This window comes from Plectrocnemia conspersa, unplaced genomic scaffold (genome assembly GCF_051122295.1).
Source record: "Plectrocnemia conspersa isolate PC_06_02 unplaced genomic scaffold, ASM5112229v1 ptg000009l, whole genome shotgun sequence".
NCBI lineage: Eukaryota > Metazoa > Arthropoda > Insecta > Trichoptera > Polycentropodidae > Plectrocnemia > Plectrocnemia conspersa.
This window is the reverse complement of record NW_028277173.1, coordinates 28,858,420-28,885,009: the sequence shown is the minus strand read 5'-3', so window position 1 is coordinate 28,885,009 and position 26,590 is coordinate 28,858,420. Positions and strand designations below refer to the sequence as shown.

At 30.5% G+C, this 26,590-nt stretch overlaps 1 protein-coding gene across 2 annotated transcripts in view; it reads left to right on the top strand.

Annotated features, from left to right (window-relative positions):
• Positions 1-26,261, top strand: part of Duox (dual oxidase) — an 86,641-nt gene extending 60,380 nt beyond the window's left edge. For both annotated transcript variants that reach the window (XM_088191576.1, XM_088191575.1), the window contains exons 4-24: positions 3,532-3,693; positions 7,881-8,068; positions 15,251-15,334; positions 15,397-15,517; positions 18,877-19,043; positions 19,103-19,339; positions 19,461-19,657; positions 19,731-19,864; positions 20,026-20,140; positions 20,347-20,548; positions 20,608-21,237; positions 21,302-21,436; positions 21,501-21,704; positions 22,973-23,657; positions 23,931-24,148; positions 24,216-24,330; positions 24,598-24,781; positions 24,849-25,008; positions 25,070-25,225; positions 25,297-25,425; positions 25,488-26,261. In XM_088191576.1, coding sequence (XP_088047702.1) covers positions 3,532-3,693; positions 7,881-8,068; positions 15,251-15,334; positions 15,397-15,517; positions 18,877-19,043; positions 19,103-19,339; positions 19,461-19,657; positions 19,731-19,864; positions 20,026-20,140; positions 20,347-20,548; positions 20,608-21,237; positions 21,302-21,436; positions 21,501-21,704; positions 22,973-23,657; positions 23,931-24,148; positions 24,216-24,330; positions 24,598-24,781; positions 24,849-25,008; positions 25,070-25,225; positions 25,297-25,425; positions 25,488-25,616 — 4,352 coding nt within the window. In that variant the 3' untranslated portion in view covers positions 25,617-26,261. The remainder of the gene's footprint in view (positions 1-3,531; positions 3,694-7,880; positions 8,069-15,250; positions 15,335-15,396; positions 15,518-18,876; positions 19,044-19,102; positions 19,340-19,460; positions 19,658-19,730; positions 19,865-20,025; positions 20,141-20,346; positions 20,549-20,607; positions 21,238-21,301; positions 21,437-21,500; positions 21,705-22,972; positions 23,658-23,930; positions 24,149-24,215; positions 24,331-24,597; positions 24,782-24,848; positions 25,009-25,069; positions 25,226-25,296; positions 25,426-25,487) is intronic.
• The last annotated feature ends 329 nt before the right edge of the window (positions 26,262-26,590 follow it).

The window sequence follows — 26,590 nt, the reverse complement described above, 5'->3', positions numbered from 1 at the left end:
TGTGCTTTTTTAAAATGTAACTCATAAAAAAAATATTTGTTAAAAAAATATCGGGCATCGTGTTTCGTACATTTTAAAATTTGTTTATTATATATTACTGACCGTTTCATTTAAAAAAATACTGAGCACTAAATATTTTGCTTTATCAATACTAACAATAGAAATAATAGCATAAAACGGACTACTTTTAAATGCGCACGACAGTGCTATCAGAAAATGCTATGTAAGGATATTCTTATAAACATGAATTATTAAAAAATCTATTTTTAGTATGAAATGTTTTAATAGCATTACAAATATATTGTATCAAGATATGCCACGAAGATAAGATAAATTGATAAATATGTAAAATTAAAAGTTTATTTTAATATGTTATATACTTTTGACTTCCTATAATACATTTTAAATGATTACATGATTTTCCATATAATCAAGCTATCTGTGAATCTTTGGGGCAAAATATGTATTATTAAGTTTGATTTACGTGATACAAGTACCCGAAAAAAATTATTATAAAACATTAATGAATTTTAATGAATATTAGATTTATACAATAGCGTTATAAAAATACCATGAAAATTTGCCTTTTTTACTAAATTCATAATTATAAACAAAACGAATATCTATTCTTTGTGGCAAATCGAATATAAACGAAAAAATACCACACTTTATATAAATGTAAATAGGATAGGTTGAGTTATTTAAAAGTGATTTATTAATAACATCATTAAACTATTTGTAAATGTGATTTTTCCTGTTATTTTATTAATAAAGTTTATATATATTATAGTTAGAAATTTTGCACAAGACAGATTTTTATAAAACATACATAAATAAACGCTTATTTTACCATATAAAAGCAATCAATTTTATTACTTTATATGTGAAGGGCAACAAATTAAATAGCTGTAAACATTTCACAAGCAAAGATTCGTAGTACATGTGTGTATTTTTTATAATGAAGATATATCGCAAAATGTCATCTAGCCTACATTTTTACATCTCAAGTGACTGGCACATTGGCTTTATTTCGCTAATAAATCGTGCATTGTTAAATGCTCAAATATTTGCTAATACTCATTTTTTACCTCTCTTGGAATTATTTCGAAATTTGAGAGAAGGATAGATTCAATGGGTCTAAATTGCGTCCGATTTGATTGATAATAGTTCGTTTTGTTTTATTTTTTCTATTGAAGCTTTAGATAACGACACGTTCTTATGTTGTTCAATAGATATTTGATTATATATTACTCTAATTAACTACAGACAATCATATCAATCTGTGTATGTATGTATATAATATTAATTATTACGCATTTCCCCTTGATTTTGAACCCTTGTATAGCAATTTAAAATCTTGAGAAATATTCAAGATGAATCTAGGCCACAACCGCAGATTGCTTTTCATTCACCGCAATTATTCACATAATAACACATTATAAACACAAAAATAACACGCAAACCGACGAAACGATTTTTTTCACGCACAATGAATGCTCTGCGAGCTTTTTTGTCGTACAGCGGTGAATTATGTAATGCGGTCTTGATAGCCCGTCGAAGGTGCCGTGATCTCATTCAAGGATGTAACCAGCTTTAAGAGTTTAAGAGGCGGGCAGGATAAAAAATGTCGATCGTAAAATCCGAGAGAACAATGGAGGCTGGCCGTTAAAATACTTCATAAAGAAGAACAAGTCGGAAACGGCGTGTAAAAGGGACGTTAAACATCCGAGAGTCAAGGTGGATAATTTTAATTAAGCCTCTCGTTAAAAGGTAAAAAAGTTCAAGCAAAGTGATGTCAATCACAAAATTAAATATATTTGAAATAAAACTAAGATTATAAATTGTTTAAAAAATAACTTACTGAAAAATCATATTTTATTAAAACATATTTATGAAAATCATTGTAAGTGACAATTAGTATCTACTTAAATAAAACTAATTCTTACGCTTTTATATTGTTTTCTATGACCGTTAAATAACAAAGAAATATGCTTTCGATGACGGAGAATATTTACAGTAAGAACACTTACGTGTTATTGTGATTCTTTCTGGTCGTAACGAGGGCTTTTGTGTGGTCCCATGCTTTACGCTATTATCTCGTTTTGGATGACACAGTTAATTAATGCGAGTTTTAAGAATAAGACCCCAAATACATTTAATTTAAATTTTGGTTTTTTGAAGGCAATTTTTTCATTGAAAATATTGTGTTTAAGAAAAGTTTAATTTTTTTAAAAACAAATATTTTTAAGTTTTGATTTTATTGTATATTTTATTAGTAAGTATTATTAAATTAATATTTAAATTGCTGTTTTGTTGCTATTTTATATAATGTATAAATTTCGCTCTTTAATATTGCGCTTTTTATGCTACTGTATTGAGTGCTTTTTTATTGTATTATATTTTAAAAAGTCACACAATTTTTAATGTTTCACTTATTCAAGGCGTAAATATATTTCGTTGGTCGAATATGCAAGTTATGCAATTGGCAAACCAACATCAGCATCTGTGCAAATATAAAAGATCTGACACTTTGTCACGTCAGCAGACGATCAAGCGAATCGAGAGAAGATGGTCAGATATGATCACATGAAATACGACACATATGATTTAAGGATTTAAGTAATATAAAGAAAAAGTGTAAAATTGATCAAATAATTTGGCGAAATTTTGCAGCCAAGTTACCAGGGACTACTATTCAGGCGAAATTCTTTAATTTTGATACCAGAAACACATGATATGTAAATATAATTGCAGCTTTAATGACACAGATTAGGTTTTCCAAGATTTTCCCAATCTTACGGATGAATATCGTGATAAATAATTAAAATAAAATCGAGCTATGTCTTTCATAGTGCCATATTAGGATCGTAAGCTGTAATAATAGTTTATATGTAATCAAATATATGTCACTGATTTATTGACTGATACTTGTGGGTGTTGATTGAATTACAATAAGTAAATAATCATTTGAATTGTATTATAATAGTTTACATTGTCGGAATCAGAACTTTACTGACCATTTATGACCAAAAAGAACCTTTGTGTTTTCATCTTTATTAGGTATTGGAAAATATATATAGTTTTTCACATAAGCATTGTTTGGAAAGTTTCGGAATATTTCGTTTCACAACGTTTGTTCTTGGCTATATATAGAAAGGAACATTGTAACATAAATAAAAAATCAATAATTTATATTTCTAAATGTGAAGATTTTTTTCCTTGACATATTTTATTAATTACAAACTATTGTAGATTGTCCTTTTCCTTTTTATGGCAAAGATAAAATACGTTCTTCGTATTTTTAATTACATAACAAAACGTTTGATTCTCATATATGTATACATTACAAAGAAATCCCAATGATTATTTTATATATGTTAGTAATTAAGCGTTGAGTTTTACATGTTTATATATCGATTAATCATTGACTATATAAATAATGGAATGAGTTATTCCATTATTTATATAGTCAATGATTAATTAGTATTTAATTCATATTTTTCTAAAATATTTCTTGTATTTATTTTACAGGAAACCATCTCACTAGAAAAACGCCATCAGCCTACGCCGACGGAGTATACATGATGGCAGGACAAAACAGACCTAGTCCTAGAAAATTGTCACAAATATTTATGCGAGGTCAAGACGGCATGGGTTCGACGAGGAACAGAACTGCAATTTTGGCTTTTTTCGGTGAGTACCTCTTCAGATTATAAATCAACGATTTAATCACCTGTTATTATTGTGTTTTGACAAGCAATTAAAACAACACTCGTGACAATCGGATATTATATACATCTCGGGATGCGTGACGATCTTTATCTGAAAAATTTATAGCATTTCCGAAAGACCGGTTTAATTGGGTCACTTTTAAACATTTTTTTATGTACAATATATTAATATCTCAATTTATATTGGTGCATATATATCATGGGAACTTTGTAAAAAATACACAGCCTTGTTCGATGATCTAAAAGTACATTATATATTTGAAGGTGTTGTTTTTTAGTTACACAATTTGCTACCGTGCAATATTTCACAAAGAATAATTGGCGGCGAATCTGCACTTGAATTGTTAAAAATGTTGTAAAAAATTGAACAATAGTCAACGGTTGTTGCTATGTTCTGAAGATCGACCTTGAAATTGGTTACTGGCTTTAGATTTATTTTCGATATAATAGACTACTCTTTTATTGATGAGTATTTTTGGCTGGGGTCACCTTACGAACACGTTTGAGAAATATGGGAAATAAGTGTTCGAATAAAAACATAATTATGCTATTTACTAACACAAAGCAATATCATGACTTAAAGGTAGTTTAAAGATATTTTTATATTTGAAAATTGATTTTATTTTTTAGCTTAGATTAAAAAATACACATATTTAAGACAGGCATTGTCTTATTGAAAAACTATTTCTAAAGCAACTATCATGACTAGTTGTCGGTACCTCACTATCGTGAGGTACCGAAGCTAGCGAGTGTGCGAATACCAGACCCTCAACTTTTTGCATTTTAAATATTACGTTTTTTAGTAAAACTTTTTCCAGATATCATGACATCTACAAGCAGTAAAATACTGACTGGTATACAAGTTTTCTTCACATATTTTTTTCAGAAGTCTAAATATATTTTATGAAAGGAAAATTAGTCTAGTAAGTAGTTTTGAGATTTGAGGCCGAAGGGGTGTGACTTTTCAGCCAAAATATATGCTAGAAAATAGTTTATTAAAAGCACAATAGTACCGAGTTGTTAATATTTTGTTGACTGAGTGCTGGTGGAGTAGTGATGTCCTCTGAATAATCCGCTGAGGTCTCTCGTGTTTGTTGTTGTTATTTGTTCTCGGTCTGGTTGTTTACTATTATCATCTCTGACTCTCTTGTTTCGAATTGCTTAATCATCTGCTGATGTGACAAAATGTCAGATCTTTTATACTCTTGATTCGGGTCGTCTCTAGTGAGTCAGAGATGCAGAAATTGGTTGGCCAATTCCATTGCATGCATATTTGACAAGCGAAATATGTTGAATATATAAAATTTATGATTTGAATATATAAAATTGCAAGATAACCACATTTTAAAAGTCGTTATTGTAAGGGGTAGATTAAAACAACGGTTATTATGCCAGAGAGACGCATTGTATATTGCATACTTGAGCTCGTTTTTTTTTTGTAATTACGATCAATAAACGGGCGTGATAATAAGATGTCTGTTTAGACACGCAATTGTGGTATTGAGTATTATCTAATTTATATTATACCTTTTGTCAAAACGCGTTGCTATTTGCTTTTCATAAGTTTAAAATTGTCGTTTTAATGACTTTAACATTTATTGCGTAGCTAGATGGATCTCCTACAGTATCATATGTTATTGAACTAATTTTTGTTTTTGACGTATGAAGAAGAGTCTATTACAGAACCTAACTTTACTTACTAGAGTAATAAAGATTCTCCGTGGTGTAACTAGGATTTGTTCCTAATATCCAATACAACATGTTTGATCCTAATATATAATAAGAAAACATTCACATTTTTATAAAAAAATTCTACTTTTACCGATTTTAAGAAACTGACCAAATTTTCGGGAAAGCCAAAAATAATCTATTGAGGCAACCGGGTCATAAAATTAGCATTTTTTGTATTGTTGTTTTTACATATTCAACTTAGTTCTTAGCTATTCGTGCATGTATCTTTTTTTCGCATTCAGTTTAAGAAACAGGCACGAACAGTTCATCGCCAAAATGTGGCCCCCAAGCATGCGCCGCCCGGAGCGGTCCTCCACCCCGTCCTTTAGCTATGCCAATGAATATTCTTTGTCAAAGTAAATATTAGGCAAGGGTTTATTCAATTGATTTAAACCGTTTACGATACAAAAATGTTTATTGTGTCGCCTATCTTTATATTGCAAGGACACTATAAAATATATTTGAGTACCAAATATATTTTCCTATTTTCTTTTAAATTTTTCTGATCCTGAATATTTGCCTAAATATTCATATTTGTTATATTTAAAGTAAAATATTTTTATACTTTTTTATTTAAAAATACGAAATAATCAATTGTTGATATAAAAAATAATCAATTCTTGCAATTAAATAAGAATTATAATTTCAATAATACATGCACACCAAATATATTCGCCCATTTTTTAAATAACGCAGGTAGTAATTTTTTTGCGATGTAACGCTTCATTATTTACAACAAAATTATGTTTTTTTTTTGTTTTGCAAAATTAATCTTCTTATCCAAATGCTATTTATAACAGTCATATCCTTTAACTGACAAACAAAATATAAAAAAACTTTGTTATTGCTGAAACTACTCATATTTTCAAATTAATACTGTGTAGTTCTAACTGGTATTGATTTTTTTATCTTTTTGAAATTATTTATTATTTTATCTTTTTAATAGCGAATAAATATATACTTATTATTTTTAATATCATTTTTAACATATAAATATTTATTTTTGTATAAATCTGTATTTAATAATAAAACTATAGCTTCCGTTTCCACAACCTAAAAAATATATTTTATATATAATATTTAAAAAAATATTGTTTAAGGTTGCTTTACTGCAACTATACACACTAAAAAATATTTATTTGAATATTCATTGTTCGTTAAAATATAAATTTTATTTGTTTAAAAACGTAGGGGCATATTTAATTAATTGCTATAGCCAAAACTAGGGCACACTCCGGTAACACTGACGTAACGGCGGCGAAGGGCAGCACATTTTTTGACGGATCGCGACGGGAGTTTGACGAATGGTGGCGTCTCGTCCGTCAATTATTTATATCATCCATTTAACACGTAAACCATAAATTATTTAAGCAATAAAATAGTACTGTAGAGGTTCAAACTGTGTGTGATTGCCACCTGTCACTACCCGTCCCATAAAATACAACATTATTAGTTTGATATATTATATAATATTAAGATAAAATTAGTACTTTTTTATATTAAAATATGTAATTGATGTATTATTATTTTTTTATGGTTTATAAACATACATTTTTTAGTTAATTTCAATTAATTTTTGAGAACGAAAAAGCCTAATGTTCACCACTAATACTGTTTTTAAAAACACACGTTCTTACAGTATTTATTTGCTATAAATTATATATACAATCATACCTCGATTTACTTTAGCGTTTTGCGATAGATTCTACGTTTTTTTATGTTAATCGAACTTGCATAAATCGAGGCATAAAATACATTAAAAAATAGTAGAAAATCTAAATCTGCATAAATCAAGACTTAAAATTCAATATAAAATTGCAAATAAGGTTACAAAAAATCACGTAAAGCAAACATATACAAATCAATATAAAAAATTACTTTATAATAATAATATATACTCAAAAATATTACTTAATAATTCTTAATAACTCGTACATAAATTAAAACGAGATAACAATCTCAATATTTCTCTTCCTCGCTGCTGTATTGTAATCTTATATTCATATTTTAAAATACAAGTATTTTTTATTAATGACACTTAGTCCTTATTTTATTTCATCAATAATAATACATGCACATTGAGCTTCGCTATATAAAATTCGCTTAACAAATGTATATGTTACATTCAATTAAAGCAAAACACGATATTCAATTAGATGATTTAAATTATTTCTCACCATGACTTATGCTAAAAAAATATTCGTGATGAGCTTCTGTAGTTTGTTCTTTTTAACGTACTTTATTAACAAGAAGGGTCACGACCTTATATATTTGTCTATTTTAGATATTAAAAAATATTCGATCGTGATTTATCAATTATGCAAATCATCTTCTTATTAAATTTTTACCCTTGTTGATGTGCTGAAATTGAAAATATATTTTGACAGGGGTTATAAACGTTTTGATTTTATATTACAGGTCAGCTGGTGACGGGCGAGATCGTGATGGCCTCCGAGTCGGGATGCCCCATAGAGATGCACCATATAGAAGTAGAAAAATGCGATGAGATGTACGATAAAGACTGCCATGGTGATAGACACATACCATTTCATAGAGCTGCATACGATACGAGTACTGGACAAAGTCCCAACAGTCCTAGAGAACAAGTAAGATTTTTTAAATAAACTTTAATCATGCAGCCTTTCCTTGAGGTAATGATTTATAAATCCTTCTTTTAATCTACAAAAATGCACAACTGAGCTGCGTCTATCTTATTAATAAATAATAATAAATTATTTTTTCCAATGTTCTCATTCCGAATCTTGAGAGAACGATCTTCTAAGTGTGATGATGCAACTTTTCGAACATCCTTAACCAGAATCTCGGTCAATGGATTCCTTTGTGTGGCCGAGCGTTCAATTAAACTTTTCACTACACACCTGTACGTACACCGCATCCAGGTGCTTTAATTACGGACAATAAATCTGCGAGCCGGTCCATCCTTCGGCTCAACCAGAGGCTCCCAACTATTTAAAAAAAATATTAATTTATTCACGACTTAACGATTGTATGGAATAATGACCATTTAGGAGTTAAACATGGCTGTTACGTGATTATCGCAATTATGTGTGTTGCGTTGTGTAAAAATATGTGTGTTTTAACTGTGCATTGTAGTAATGTGGATAATGGCTATTGGAGAGGAGTGTGTTGTAAGTTGTTAGTTTACTGGGTGATATCATTATATTTTTTATAAATTTAAAATCATACACTGGCGATTTAATGATTCAATGTAACTGCTTGGTTGGACCAAATCTGACGATCAAAGTAGAAACATCTTGTATTTTTATGTTAGAATCAAATAGGAATTATTTAAACAATCTACCTTAAATTCAGGTTCTTCTAAAAATATTTTATACGCTGTTCCTTTGTGGTACGAGTATAATTAAAAATCAGCTAATTGTCATATTTATTTTCTTTAAACGTCGGTTTATCTGTAGATGTCAATTCATTTAAAGTTGCTAAGCTTATGCTGTTAAATATTGCCGAAATTTATGACTATTTATGAATATCGTATTTCGAACAACAAGAAGCGTTTCTCACATTCAGGTACTTCTAAAAATACTTTTTACACTAATATTTTATTGTGTCACCCACAAGTGCCAATAAAAATAATAAGACTACTGCTACAAAAACATTTATGTCCCATTTATTTCTTAACTTTCATTAATTTACAATATTGTCAGAAAAAATATTTTTTAAAATACGGGCGACAAATATTTATTATTTTGGGACAATGCGTACTTTGTTGTAGTGCGCAATGTAATAATATAACACATATGAGTCGTATTACGTGACGTATACACATATGTAAAAATAGGAATTAATATATGTCAGGAATTTCAAAGAAACAAAGTACTTTTTGTTGTTGGAGAGATTCAAATTTAAAATATAGAGTATGGGTCGTATCAGTATTTGTATCCTAATGTATTTTTTCTAAGAGTTTAGCGATACAATTTATTGAATTTTTGGTGTAGCGTCTACTCAATGAAGTACTTTTTGAAGTTGCTAAAGGGCGGTGTCGACAATCCGTCAATGCTAGGTGACTTTCGGCTGCGAACTATAGAGTGCCTTGGAGTTGCGATTGCGTCCCTTATTCTTGATTGTCACGGGCAAGACGTTAGCGCTCGAAAACGCTCCTAAAATTATTTTTTAAACAATTAAAAAAAATCGAGCCACACTTTGACATTCCGTCCTAAAGAACAACGCGTAAAGAATCCGCAAACAAAGAAGCTCGAGTGGTATTCTTTCATTTTACACATGAACCGCTCGCTCCGTGAAATAATTTATGTATGTGTATATGGATTAAAAGATTCTTTATACATAGTTTACGGCCGTGTCATGTGCAAACCGTACAAATAATGAACGATTATAAATCAGAAAAAGGATGTGTCACGAGAAGCCTTTGTGGGGAGAAGAAGTATCTGGCTCGATAAATTGTCCGTGTTTGGTATCCGGCTCATCGGCCGAGTATTATCTTTGACCTTCACCTTGATATGGGTCTACTTATGGTGGATTATATGGTTCTGCTAAGATGCAGGGACCCAGATATAATGAGCTCTTGATAGAACCGATTCAATTAAATTTTAATTTAAGGCAATCGTGATGGTCTTTTAAAACCTATTTTATGGTTTTGCTAATATGAAGGGACTCGAAGGTTGAATTATAAGTTAGAACATTTCAATCATGATGATAGATATTTAAAATCAATGATTGATAACGTGTTTTTTAAACAACAGGTAATGTATTAAAATTAAATATGTATGTATGCTGTAAAGATAATATTAATGTAAGCTAATTTTTTTTTCTATTTTGAATAATTCTAAGGAAATATTTTAACGCAAAATTAATGTGCGTAAACATTATCTTGATAGGGAAATAGTTTTTTTTATTATAATATATTTTATTCATATTAAATTTAATTATCTTTAACCTTCGTGTATTTCTAACCTCGAACTTTTTTGGTAGAAAAATATATTCGCGGTATCTTTTCCACTAAGATTTTCATACTTTCAATGTTCATTCTCTTAGTTAGTTGCAAATTGCACTCAGGTTACTAAGGCATCTTCGGTAGCCATATAGGCGCTTTCAAAACGTTGTGCAAATTCCGGTTTTTGCACAGATTCTCATTTGCATGCACATGGTAAATACCGTACCGAAGAAAAACATTGAACCAACTGGGTCTAATTGGGCGAGCGCTTTTGACAGTCGATATCTAGTGTTTCCTGTTCGGAACGAGAGGAAAGGAATTCGCACGGGGAAAAGTCGGACCATTAAAAATTTAAGAAAGGTTACCAGAGCTTGTTATGCACTTGTGCAGTAAATTTAAGCGCTTAAGTGTCTTGAGCCATAAAATAAGGCGATTAAAGTAATAAATGTTAACCTTAATTGAGGATTAAACATTGCATTAAGAATGTTTGTTTAATTATAATACATATTTTTGCGAATCATAAGTGTTTTTTCAACACATTTTGGAAGCAAATTAATGTTATAATAAATACAATGGCAGTGCACACACAAACAAAAAGTCTGGTCTCCCCCTCTAAATCATCAACATTAGTCAAAAAATAAAGGACTGAATAGAATGTTGAACTTTCCTACAATTCTCAAAGATATATTAGCTAGTGTTTTACTTTCGTTATTATTTTAACTCTTGAAAAAATATTGTTAAATATTTTCTTAAGATATAAAAATATAAATATCATATAGTAAACGATAAAATATTCGAGTATATTCATAATGGTATAAAAAATTATATAACATAGTTTAAATAGAATAAACAGGTTCATAGATATATAATTTTATGTTAAAAAATAACAATACAAAGTATCAAGACTGTTAGAAATATAGTATTAAGTGTTTCAAATTTTAAATTAGCTTCAATTATACCTGTTATTATGTTAAAAGATATTACTTATTCGTATTCATTTAAAAGAGATAAATAAATTAATATCAGTCAATAAAAACCACAATATATAATATATATATTTAAAGATATGAGTAATTTATGAAATTTCAGCAATTACAAAGAGTTTATTTATTATTATTATTTTACAGTTTTTATTTAATATTGTTGCTCTCAAACTTATTTACATATGTATAATGCCTGCACTACACTCTCTGGAAGTTGGCCAAGGTTGGCCAAGGACGGAGAATATAGTGGGTTATTTCGGTCGAGTTTGGTTCTGCCCGCTTTAAATCTTTAGGAAGTTGTCTGAGGTTACCGAGAACGGGAGGTAGTGTGGGGGTAATTCAGTCAACATTGTCGGCAAACGGACCGAAGTCAAAGAAACCGAAGTCGGAGCTGCTCTTTCGAGCACGAGCGGTGAGATACTTCCCCTTTCGCTCTCTCGCGTGTTAAGTGACGACAGTGAAAGAGATAATGATATGGTTCTTCGCAAACTGAGATAGAACGAGTAACTCGGTTCAATTTCAGTATGCACGTAGGCGTCTTATGGTCAACACGCATGACAAGCGCTGCATCGTGGTCACGTGGTCAAGTTATAATACCACATGCTTATCAGATACTTCAACAGACTCTTACTAACATCTTTGCATATTTTAGGGCACCAAAAGGATTAATTATATTTTTGATAGTATATTCTTCTAACAGATATCGTTATTATATTTTTTTCATATAAAATTTAATAATAGTGGTACTTGATTTTGTTAAAAAATCGTTTCGAATATCCTTATGTATTTTCCTAGATCGGTTTATATAAATGTCACTCCATAACGAATTCTTATTTAGAATCGATGGCGACAAATTCTAGGATAGTCACAGATGTGGTGTTTGTATTCTGAAGTATCATTTTTATGCCTTATGGCATTTTGCAAAAACCGACAAAGATTTTGCGTAAATTGAATATTTATGACCGAAAAGTTTTCACTGATATTGTATTGGTGAGTGCCCACACAATTTTTTATAATTATCAGTAGCGTAATTTTAATAATATGACAATTTAAAAATTGCGATTATTTGGCATATTTTTCGATCGCGCGCAAATATGCCTGCTGTACATGACAGCAGCCGCCGTGCGGACGTCATTCACGCCCGCCGTCCGGACGGCATATGAAATTTGTGGCAGTGACTATTTTAATATTTAGAGTAGAGTACCTAGTCGCTCATAAATTTGTTTATATTTTAAACCACTATTTCTTAACATTATCTACAACAAAAATCATGGCTTATTTTACGAGAAGTTTATGCTGATTTATTATATGTTCAAGCCCTGTACAGAAATAAGTACTTTTTTTTTATCTGAAGGCATGTTGAAATGACTTTATTTGGTTAGGTTGTCAAGCTTTTTTTATTTCTGTAAGAATCTTTTGTAACAAGCATTTTTCCGTACGAGTTGAAGACTCTGGAATCTGTAATCTGGAGGATGAGTTCTGGCGAATACCTCATGCTGTGGAGGCAGATCGAAGGACTGCAGTCTCAGTTTAGGAGGGTGAAGGGGGGGGGTATATTTTCACTTTCTCAAAATACATTTCCGATTTTGTGCACGGCTAATTACGATTTATATCCAGAGTAGTTTTGGGAAAAACGCAATTATTTTGGGAATTGGCCGTCATTAGATACAGGGCATATACTATGGTTTCCATACAAAAAATATTCTTATAATCATAATAGTTCAACAGCCATGATGTTCTACTATATTTATTATTATTCTGGCACACTATATATTTGCTGACACACATTGTATTGTTTGTTTTATATATAATATAAACAATCAACGATAAATCTTGAAACGATCGTCGATGATGCAACTAGTCGAATGGTACTTAACGCTAGTATCCTTCAATAACATATGGAACATTGTATCTCATTAGCATGCCGAGTGGTCAATTTTGCCATGCCACTTTTGCCTCGAATGTCAATCTGGTGTTCCAGGACACGTGCTAGAATGCGGATAAGTAACCTTTGTTCAGGCTAGAATGCAGTTTTGTCGAAACACTGGCACTGAGGAATGGAAACTAGGCCACTCTGTCTAGGCATTGTGTTGTGTGCGCGACGAAAATCTCCTAGCGAGAGTAAAAACGGTTCTTGGTAATAGTAGGAAACGATAGTGAAACCTGTTGATTTCGTTGGAAATCTGTGCTTACCTTGATCGGATTTTCTTCTGAGCTTTAACAGTTTTAGCACTTCTACAATTTATATTTAAAAAAGAGAATTTTTATTGACTGTTAGGTGATACATTAATCTTTACCGGGCAAAAACTTTTTTTGGATTGAATCCACTGTGGCCTAATTTATTAAATCACAAAAATGTATAATTTATTTAGGGTTCTAGATGTTGGGACCACTGCCTGAAAATAAAACCACCTAAGAATGTAACGAAAAAAAACGAATGTTTCGCTCTATCCTTTTAAATAGTATTTAGTTAATTGTTCACAATTGTAATTCTCAATATATTTTAATTGCACGGTATTTATAGTTGTCGTTTTTATTACTTTGATACATGAAACACTAAATATATTTATGTATATATCAGAGGCGGGCGGTGAAATACTTTCCCTCTCGATCGCTCGCGTGTTAAGTAACGAGAGTGAATGTGAGATAAGGGTATGCTGAACGCATGCTCTTATCTCTCATTTTATTGTTATTTAAAAGCAGTTTTTTTCATTTATTTAAAGAAAATATGTATATAAATGTAAAATTTTTTTTTTTAATTGGAACCAAAGATAACAATTTACACGTTTAGGTTTTAAGCGGTTGGTACAGACTGATTAAAAAATTGTTTTTAAAATCCATCGATAGATTAACAGATTTTAGTAATTTAATAATTCCAGGAAAATAGTTATGAATTACGAAATCTTTTTACTGTAATATTATATATTGATGTAAGTATTTTTAAGTAGCTAATGTGATAAAATACTGAAAATTTAAAATGGCTTAAAAAATATAAAATATATTGTGCATGACATACATACTTGCTTTTGGTCTTGAAAGGGTTAAGAATGTATTGTTTTATTGATAGCCCTATTATAGCAACATATTCGTACCTAAATCATTGTTTCTCAAACGACACATTGCCGAGACTCGTTAGAATGATTTATTCCGCGTTTGGAGAACGTCCAAGATTTATCGTCGTGCATCGTGCAGATTCGAAAGTGGGTTATCTTGGTGTGAACAAGGACCAATCTAGCGCCTACCGTTCGCGGAGGTAGTTCAGAGTATACATACATACAATACAACGTATGTGTGTCGCCTTGGACGGAGCTAATTTAATTATCCGGACGATGTAATTGCTCAATTTGAGTCGCAATTCGCCTCGGTCGATGGTGGTTAAACAGTTAAACAGAATGTGAAAGCGAACAATGTCGTTAGATGGGAAGGAAGTGCGAGTGATGGAAGAATACACGCGTGAAAGTTTATAATGACTGATGGATACTCGATTGGTTTGTACCTATGTAATTGTAGGCGAAATTGTACAATAAATATACATCTCAAAACATGATTTATATTATAACCATATTTTGAACTTCCCATCTAAGCGCTCGTGCCCCTCGATGCGTACATTGTGATTCTTTGTATTGATAATTATGCTAACTCAAACGGAACTCGAACACTTTATAATATCCTTTGGATCGGTGATTCTACATCACTATAATTAAAAATAATAATATAAATTAATAGGTGTAATACGTCAAAATCCTTGGATTTAGATATCAGATCTTAAAATATTGTTGGGTAGATTAGAAAAAAACAATCCATTAATCCGACTTCGTGATGATGAATAGATCGTGCCTTATATTATTTATTAATTAATTATTATTATCGATTCTCAGACCAACTCCATGACGTCCTGGATAGACGGAAGCTTCATCTATAGTACGAGCGAGGCGTGGGTTAACGCCATGAGGTCCTTTAAGGTATTTTTGATGATTTGACGAGTCAATCGGTGGTTACTTTAAAATATTGCTGTTTGTTTTAGAACGGTTCTTTTTTGAGGGAGCCCAATGCAAATCTACCAGTTAGGAACACAATGAGAGTGCCTTTGTTCAACAATCCTGTGCCGCAATATATGAGGATGCTTAGTCCGGAAAGGTTGTTTTGTAAGTTAAAAACTTTATACTAGAAGTTAATAAAACAGCTGACGAAAGGAACAATCTGAAAATCCTCTAATATGGGTATTAATGTGTATGTATAAAAACGTGTCAAATACAGGTATTTGAAGATGGCTCCAAGTTGAAGGTCGGACAAACGTCAGTGGTCTTATTTTGATACGAGATGATGAATTTTCGTGTCAGTAATTGATTCTATAGCATGCTAAATGTCAGATCGACGTCTCAATCATGTCTTTCTCTGATTGGATCGTGTTTGATTTTTTGGACGTTGATGATGTATAAAAAATAATATCATATCTTTATTTGTAGATTATATGTAGCATGTTACATGCGATGAAGAGTCTATTATATATATAAAAAAAAAAAAAAAATTAGTAAGATTAGTTTAGTTCAAGTGTTATACATATATGCCTAATGTGTTTTCTATCTATTTTTTTAGTTATGAGTTAATTCGTGCAATTTGCTATATATAATAAAAACGATAACACATTCTTAAAGGCACTAGAAAATAGTCAGGTATTTAAGATTAATTATTTATTTATACATTGGTATAAATTGAAGAACAGATTTTTACAGGAGAGATTAATAACTAATTTTTCTTTTTTGATTACAAGAAAATTGTTTTAAATATAAACATGTTAAAACATGATATAATTAAATAAAATTTTAATAAAATAATACACACAAAAAAGGTAAATTTGGGAATTTTTATATATTGACTGTTTTTCTAATAAAACTTTATTTTTTAATATATTATTAAATATATACATGCACAAAAAATATATGTAAAATGGGAAAAAAATATGAAAATTAGCAGAAAATAATTCAATACAAATTTATAAATGTATAGCATTAATCTTCATCACTCAAGTCACCTTTACTATATATTTCAATGTATTACACTGTTTAGTAAATTTTCATAAAAAAATTAATTGGCAGGATCTTAAAGGTATTTTGTTAGGCTTAATTAATCAGATTTTTTGTGCTTTCAAAGGAATGGGTCCATCATATTCTTGCAAAAAGTTTATTGTAGTGGGAAGGTCAATATTTTTTACATCAATACCTTTTAATGAATGGTCAATTTTGTACATCCAAATTTGTTTACTCATGTGGTTTTAAAGTATTTTTCATAGAATATTTTTTTTTTATATTGGTTTTTATAAAATCAAATCCTTTAAAATATTTTTTCCCCAATTTTTGGTTTAATGTTTTTGTTCCTTAACCACTATATCCCATATAAAGTCTAACAAGAAAAAATATATATATTTTTATTTTAATATAATTTTGTATTTTTTTAAGATTTTAAATGAAGTTATGTGTTTTTATTTTTGTCGTGTTTGTCGTTGAGTTTATGTTACAATTTTCTAAACGCCATGAAAGCTTTAAAACTTTGGTTTCCATACTAAAAAGTTTTTATGGAAGCCGTTGATTTAATACGGTATCAACATAATTGTCTGATTTTATTAAAATTTTTCACCACTAAAATATTTATATAAACATAAGCGTTACTTTATAGAAAATTGTTTCAGAACGTAATTTAGTGGGAGGGGCAGGTGGTAACGTTTGCCCCCCCCCCCTTGAATTTTCCCAAGAAATGCATATCATGTAATGAAATATTATGAATTTCAATAAAATCGAAACACAAAAAAAATCTCTCCCCCCCTTTCTGGATAAAGCTGAATTGACGTCCCTAATTCTAAACCAGAAATTATAGGTTTATTTAAAAAAAAAAAATAAAAAAAACAGTCTGGAATCTATTGCAAAAATATTTTTAAATATTTCATTTTAATGAAATCATATCGGAATACATTTTCACTAGTAGATATATATATTTTTATCAGTGAAAATATAATTTATCTGTCAGGTGCTAATATTAAAAATGATATGATTTTAACTTATCCATACGTAGTAATATATACATTTACATATCTATCATTATTTATTTACATGCAATGTATAAATGTTTCAGTGAAGATATATTTTCACAAGTGAAGTCCAAATACATTTTCATTAGTAGCTATATATTTCTACTAGCAAAAATATAATTGAAATGATAGACGCTATTGAAATTATTATATATACAGCTCTAAAGTCTTGTCTGCTCCATAGTTTGTCTGCACTTCGATATTACACTGCGTTTTAAAAATTATGATAGCTATCCTTATCTATGGACTTCCATAGAGTATTGGTCAAGGTTTTCAAGCCGAATTTCGGTCAATAAGAGAGCCCAATAATCACTTCTCAGAAGTCAAAAATTCACGTCAAAAGTAATAAAATCGTGTAGGCGCCGTTGCAGTGGGAACGCTCGTTACCGAGCGTTCCCACTGCGACTCACTTATTGTAAGTCATAATATTCAAATCCAACTCACTTATTGTAAGTCATAACATTGTTATAAAAAGTATTAATATGAACGTTAGATAACCGAGCGTTTCCACTGCGATTTTTTTAACGTGGACATCACTGGGGAGAGGGGAGCATTTGCCCCTCCCCTTGAATTTGGTCAGAAAAATGCATGTCATTTAATGAATACTTTGAATCATAATAAAATGGGAATATTAATTGGCCAACTTTTGCCCCCCCCCTGAAAAAAGCTGAAATGACGTTCCTGTATAAAACAAACTATGTATTTCATACATAATGTGTACTCCTACATGTAGACTGCTCTTTTAATTATATGTACTATTGCTGTTAATTCACAGAAAAAATGAGTGATGTTTCATATTTTTATATAAAACATTTATGTAAATGCAATATTTTAAAGTTAAAAGACATGTCGGTCGGTATTAAAGGTGATCAAATTTTAAAAATATAAAAGCAGGACACACAAATGGGTCATTTCGTAGGTGTTTGTTCATTTAGAGATGCTGCCGGAGTTAAAAAAAGATCACCTCGAAAATTTTTGTTCAAGGAAGACAAATTTTTTGAGGACAATCTTCCTTAAAACTAACTCTATACTGATATATCCAGTACGAATGGTCACTTTATATTAAAAGAATGCGAGGAATGAAAACATCTTCTTCTTAAGCTGCGTACATACCAAGCAAATCTCGGCCAACGATCGACAATCAATCGTTTCGTTCGCCGAGATTTCAATGCAGCTTTAAGCACATCCAAGTAAAATTATATATGAATATGTCTGAGAATGAATATACATTACTGGATTTCTTTTATTTTTATAATAAAATATCCAGTGGTACTAAAAAACTTCTTAAAGTAATAGCCAATCATATCATCAATAATTTACCTCTGATTGTCTAACTTTAATATACATTGTATATTAGAAAGATAGTCTATGATTATTTGTTTTACATTTCAACTATTTCATAAATACGTACATGTTTTTTAGTATTGGGAGATCCACGGACAAACCAAAACCCAGCTATTCTAGCATTCGGTATACTATTCTTCCGCTGGCACAACACTGTTGCTGAAAGAGTAGCTAAAGAAAATCCAGATTGGGGCGATGAAGACATATTCCAAAAGACTAGAAGGATAGTCATTGCTTCATTACAAGTAAGATCAATAAATTTGAGTAAAAAAAATATTTTTATATAAAATTAATCTTGTTTTAGAACGTAATCATGTATGAATATCTACCTGCGTTCATTGGTGAAGAAATACCACCGTATGAAGCATACTCCTGTGATGTTCATCCAGGAGTTTCTCATGTGTTTGCTGCAGCTGCTTTTCGCTTTGGACACACTCTAATACCACCTGGTCTTTATAGAAGAAATGGTAAATGTGAATTCAGAGAGACGTCCATGGGCGACAAGGCAATCAGATTATGTTCTACGTGGTGGGATAGTAACGTTAGTATAATTTTGCAGCTATAAGATTTAATTTACAAAAATTATATGTATAAGTAAATGCATAATCAGGATCTAAGTTATTACTATTTAAACCATTTAATATAAGTTGATTTGTTTATAGGACGTTTTAGAAGACTCAACCATTGAAGAGTTCTTGATGGGCATGGCTTCACAGATATCTGAAAAGGAGGATACAGTATTATGTACTGACGTGAGAGATAAATTGTTCGGTCCTATGGAATTCACGAGGAGAGATCTAGGTGCTTTGAATATAATGAGAGGCAGAGATAACGGCCTTCCGGATTATAACACTGTTCGGTTTGTGACGTTTTAAACTAAATTTTATACTATTTAAGAGTATGTTTCAATATTATATATAAATTGATTTTAGGAGCTATTTCAAACTACCAAAATATACAAATTGGGAGGATATAAATCCAGAATTGTTTGAACAGCAACCAGATTTATTGAATCTTATGAAAATGGCTTACAATAACAACATTGATGACGTTGATGTTTATATTGGTAAATATACTAATTAATTGAGGAATGGAAGTTGATATATTAATAAATAAAATAGTATAGCATGTTGTTAAGCGTTTGACAAATTGTTAAGTAATACTTCTTAACAATCTTTGTACTTTATCAGTTTGAGATATTTATTTGAATGTTTTATTTTATGATAGGTGGTATGTTGGAATCTAATGGTAGTCCTGGTGAATTATTTACGGCCATCATCATCGAGCAATTTAAAAGAATCAGAGATGCCGATAGATTCTGGTTTGAAAATGTCGATAATGGGTATGTATCAGTTATTAAAACATTTCTAAGTACTCATAGAAATATAAAGATTTGATTCAAACCCTTTTTCTATGCATTACTTTAAGCTTAAAGAACCATTGTAATGAGTGCATCAACTATTTAATTAAAAAATATTAAAATAAACTTTCTTGATTTGTATATATACATATATATATAAAAACATGTTTTTTTGAATGATTTTATAGAATATTCACTCAAGCTGAAATTGATGAGATTCGCAAGATAACTTTATGGGACATCATAGTCAATACCACAAGCATCCACGCTGATGAAATCCAAAGAAATGTATTTTATTGGAACGACGGAGATCCTTGTCCTCAACCGTTCCAATTAAACGCTTCATTATTATCGTCATGCAAATATTTGAGAGGCTATGATTATTTTGAAGTACGTATTCAATTAATAATATATTAAATATTATATTTACTAAATTGTTTACATTATAGGGTAGCGAATTGGCTTATATCTACTCTTGCTTATTCCTCGGATTCGTACCGATCTTATGCGCCGGCGCCGGTTATGGAGTCGTAAAGCTACAAAACTCTAAAAGGAGAAAATTGAAGATCAAGCAGGAAGAGTTAAAGAACGCTCAATACTGCAAAGGCTCCGTAGATAAGATGATAGTGAGAGAATGGCTGCACGCTCATCACAAAAGATTGGTTAAGATCCGCTTTGGTCCTGAGGAAGCGATACATATGGTCGATCGTAAAGGAGATAAATTGAGGACCATATCTTTTAATAACGTAGATTGTATCAACATAGAAGAGAGTGCCGAAACGAATAATAAAAGAAGACCTTTAGCTTTATTGAGAGTCCCTAGAGAGCACGATCTTCTATTGGAATTGGATTCATTAGCGTCTCGACGCAAGTTTTTGAATAAACTGGAATCGTTTTTAACGGCTCAGAAGAAAAACTTGAATTGTGTTCAATCAAATCGTGATCATATTCTTGCCAAAGCTGAAACAAGAGAAAGAAGGCAGAAGAGATTAGAGCATTTTTTCAGAGAAGCGTATGCTATAACGTTCGGTTTAGCTCCAGGCGAGCGACGTAGACGATCCGATTCTTCAGATGGAGAGGTACGTTTTAAAATATATACTTATTAATAATAAAATCAGATATAAATCATAATAATACTTTCAGGTTTCTATTGTGATGCGAACTTCGCTATCAAAGAGTGAATTTGCTAGCGCTTTAGGTATGAAATCAGATGCAGTATTCGTCAAAAAGATGTTTAATATCGTAGATAAAGATCAAGACGGTAGAATATCATTCCAGGTATTGATCGTTATATGTTTTTAATTAAATATAATAGTATATTAACAAAAGTATACTTTTCTAGGAATTTCTGGATACAGTTGTATTGTTCTCTAGAGGTAAAACCGAAGATAAGCTACGTATAATATTCGATATGTGCGATAATGATAGAAACGGAGTCATTGATAAAGGAGAGCTGAGTGAAATGTTAAGATCTTTGGTCGAAATTGCACGTACTACTAGTCTCAGTGATGATCATGTTACGGAATTAATCGACGGAATGTTCCAGGTAAATTATTTATAATGAAAATCTCATGTGTTGTATTGTGTGTGTTCATTACACCTATACCTATCTTTTTATTAACGCAAATACCTACTGGATATCTGCGTTTTATATTACCAATAGGTACTGCAATATTTAAATCACAATATTGTGCAATTACATAGGCAAAATATTCAGTTTTTAATGAGGAATTTAGCCAAGTGATCAATTGATTTATCAATTTAGTTTATTTCTTAATGCATAAAGGTGTTTCTTTATTTCATTTAGGAAGTCCGTTACATTTTTATTTTTGCGCATTGTCATGGGAATATTATTATATAAATTCACACCTCCGTAGATTATTCCCCTGGCCGTACTCGTTTAATTATACCTAACTATTCTTAAATTGTCTCCATTTCTAGTATTAACCTTTTAAACGCCGCAAACTATTCGATCATGCAGTGCAGGCCAGAAATTTTCTAACAAAATCAAAATCTATGACGACATATAAAATAAATATACGATGTGTCATATTTACTGTGATTTACCCAAAAAAACCCAATATTTTTTTCTTTCAAGCCAGTTGTCACACTACAAAATATAAAATAATTAAAAAATATATATAAAAAAAAATGTAAAAGTTCATTTTATACAGATGTATAAAAACAAAATGCCAGAGCTGTCACATAGCTATTAGAAAACTAATAAAAAAAAACGTAAATTTTTTTTACATCTTTTCAAAAACATAGATAGTATATATAAAAAATAGATACATATAAGCAAATTTGATACAGATGAATAAAAAACATAATGTCAGAGTTGTCCCATTAGTCTTTAAAAAAAAATATTGTGAAAAATATAATTAAAAAAACATTGTGTAAGTACATTAAATATAGACATATTTAAAAACATTAAGCCATGGTTGTCATATAGGATATATAAAATAAAACTGGAAAATAATATTTGTAAAAAATAGTGAAATATAAAATAAAATACTATTGTAGATTTGTTTCGAATTTTGACCAATAGGAGGGCGCAAAAAACAATTATCACTTCTCAGAAGTAAAAAATCCACGTCGAAAGCAATAAAATCGTGTCGGCGCCGTCACAGTGAGAACGCTCGGTAACGAACGTGACAATTGTTTTTTGCACCTTCTTATTGACCAAAATTCGGTTTGAATAGACTTTGATCAATATGATTATATCAGAAGTCCGTAGTAAAATTGGTAAAGATATAAAATTGTTAAATATATAATATTGTTGCACAATAATTATATTATTGATTTTGTTTACAGGATGCTGGTCTTCAACACAAAGATCACTTAACCTACTCTGACTTTAAGCTAATGATGAAAGAATACAAAGGAGAGTTTGTCGCCATCGGCTTGGATTGCAAAGGCGCTAAGCAAAACTTCTTGGACACTTCAACCAATGTGGCCAGGATGACTAGCTTCCAGATAGAACCGGCCATGGATCACAGCAATCATTGGCTCATTAACAAATGGGACAGCATAACTACGTTCCTAGAAGAGAACAGACAAAACATATTCTATCTATTCGTATTCTACGTGATCACCATTGGACTGTTCGTGGAGAGATTTATTCATTACTCGTTCATGTCTGAGCATCTCGATTTGAGGCACATCATGGGAGTCGGCATTGCCATAACAAGAGGAGCGGCTGCTTCTTTGTCATTTTGCTACAGTCTTCTATTGCTCACCATGTCGAGGAATCTCATCACAAAGCTTAAAGAGTTTTCGATACAGCAATACATTCCGTTGGATTCGCATATTCAGTTCCATAAAATAGCAGCTTGTACTGCTCTATTCTTCTCGTTGCTTCACACAGTCGGACATTTAGTGAACTTCTACCATGTATCTACACAACCGATAGAGCATTTAAGATGCTTAACGAGAGAAGTTCATTTCACGTCGGATTATAAACCAGGAATCACCTATTGGTTGTTCCAAACTATTACCGGTACTTCAATTGATTATCACTATACAATAATTTTGCACATATTATTGCCATAAAAGTAAGATTCTATAAAAAATACACCTATAATTAATCATGAAAAAGCAATTTAAAATGATTTTTTGAGTACTTCGTCATAACAAAGATTTACTGAAAGTCACAGTTAAATTAGCGTGTAGTTCTACATATAAATTGAGTTATCTTATCTGTATGGCAAAGTTCTTGTTATACATTTTTTAAGGTACAGTTATATTTAATGTTTATAATAATATATTTCAGGGTTAACTGGTGTGATATTGTTCATAATAATGGTGATCATATTCGTCTTCGCTCATCCTGTGATAAGAAAGCGAGCTTATGGATGGTTCTGGAGAACACATAGTCTTTATGTGGTACTTTATGCTTTGTGTCTCATACACGGATTGGCAAGATTGACCGGAGCTCCGAGATTCTATATATTCTTTGCCGGACCGGCTATAATATATGCATTAGATAAAGTAAGTATTCTGGTGATTGTTATTATAAAATATAAAATATTACTATGAAATTTATGTATCATTTTAGATTGTATCTCTTCGTACCAAATACATGGCTTTAGACGTGATTGAAACTGAACTTTTACCATCCGATGTGATCAAAATAAGATTCTATAGACCTCCAAATCTAAAATATCTTTCAGGTATAAATTAAGTTATACTTGTTACTGTAAACTTTAAATGTACCAAATATGGAATATATAGAAGAAAAAAATTGGAATACGTAGCTCATATGTATTCAAGAGTTTACTTTCAAAATAAATAATTCCAAAAATTTATGTTTACTAAACACTTTTTTTGGCGAATATAACAAAGTAATTACAGTGATACTGTAAATGATAAATTTAACTTTAAATACATATGATTTATGTCTTGATCTAAGACCGCATATAAATTAATTAATATTTTAGGCCAATGGGTGAGATTAGCTTGTACGGCTTTCAACAACGAAGAGTTTCATTCGTTCACCTTAACATCGGCACCGCATGAGAACTTCTTGAGTTGTCACATTAAAGCTCAAGGACCGTGGACTTGGAAGTTGAGGAATTACTTTGATCCGTGTAACTTTAATCCCGAAGATCAGCCTAGAATCAGGTATGATAAAATTGTGATTACAATTTTTTTAAATTTATTCTATTAATAATACTATTACATTATTTAGGATACAAGGACCATTCGGTGGTGGAAATCAAGATTGGTATAAATTCGAAGTCGCTGTGATGGTAGGAGGTGGCATTGGAGTCACTCCGTACGCGTCTATATTGAACGATCTAGTATTCGGAACCAGTACCAATAGATACTCTGGAGTAGCTTGTAAAAAGGTAAGTTATATTATAATTATCATATGAATCATTAGTTTAATGAATATGTTTTAATGCTTAGGTGTATTTCTTATGGATATGTCCATCTCATAAACACTTTGAATGGTTCATCGATGTCTTGAGAGATGTGGAACGTAAGGACGTTACCAACGTACTTGAAATACATATATTTATAACACAGTTCTTCCATAAGTTTGATCTCAGAACAACAATGCTGGTGAGTAATTGAATCATTTACTTTATTTGATAGCATTAACTATAATGAATCTGTCGATTTACTTTTTATAGTACATCTGTGAAAATCATTTCCAACGATTGTCTAAAATGTCAATGTTCACCGGATTGAAGGCCGTCAATCATTTCGGAAGACCTGACATGTCATCGTTCCTTAAATTTGTACAGAAAAAACATAGTTATGTAAGTATCAATAGATTATGTTTTATATCGATAGTCATATCTAATTAAAAATGTTTCTTTAGGTATCAAAAATAGGAGTGTTTTCTTGCGGACCCCGTCCTTTGACCAAAAGCGTGATGTCTGCGTGCGAAGAAGTCAACAAAGGAAGAAAGTGGCCTTACTTCATTCATCACTTCGAAAACTTCGGTTAAACTAAGTGTTTTTAATAATACAACGGATAGACTGATATCTAATTTTAATAATCAAATGCTTGCGTGATATGCTAAAGTGAAACGGAACAGTTTTTACAACATCATCAAACAAAGTTATTTATCTTGTTTATATGCTAATTTATTTATAATGATAAATCTATATGATGCAGTGGATCAAAACCAAATCAATCATACAGAAGTATTGTTAGCAACGAATTATGTAAAAAAATCTTATAATTATTTTTTATTCAATTTATTATATACTATACGATCAATTAATATGTATTTATTTTTATGTATTGTAAATATTAGAGAAGCATGTAAGTATTTAGCGAAATTTGTAAAATATTCGCAAATGTGATTGATCAAAGTCGATGGAGATTTTATTACAACAGTCGACTGAAATATAGGCAATTTTATAATTTTTACTATGAATTTATTATTGAAAATAATTTTATAAAAATCAATCAATTCCTATTCTTACGTTTATCTATTTGGATTTTAAAAGCAAAAAAATATGCCTTTATAATTTTATATTAATTAAAATATATTTTCTGTGTCTTATGGCTATGTACATAATAGAGTTCAATTTTTATTTATATTAGCGAAAAGAGTCATTGTTAAATAAAGTGTTTTATACGCGAATATGGAGTTTCATTGTCGTTGTTACGAATATTTCATTAAAACACCAAAATCAGCTGATAAATCGGTGCGATTAAGCACATGTTATAATTGGAACATAGCGGAGTGATCTTTATATAAAATCTGAAGCACCACCTAATTTAATCTGCTATTTTTAAATTAAAAAGAAAACGCTGCGAGGCACAAAGTTTGTATCTTTTAGAAGAAAATAGTTGCAATAAGATAATTTATTATTTATTTAAGATTATGTCAGAGAAGTATAATATATGTTCACCGGACTGAAGGCCATCAATCATTTCAGAAGACCCGACGTGTCATCATTCCTTAAATTT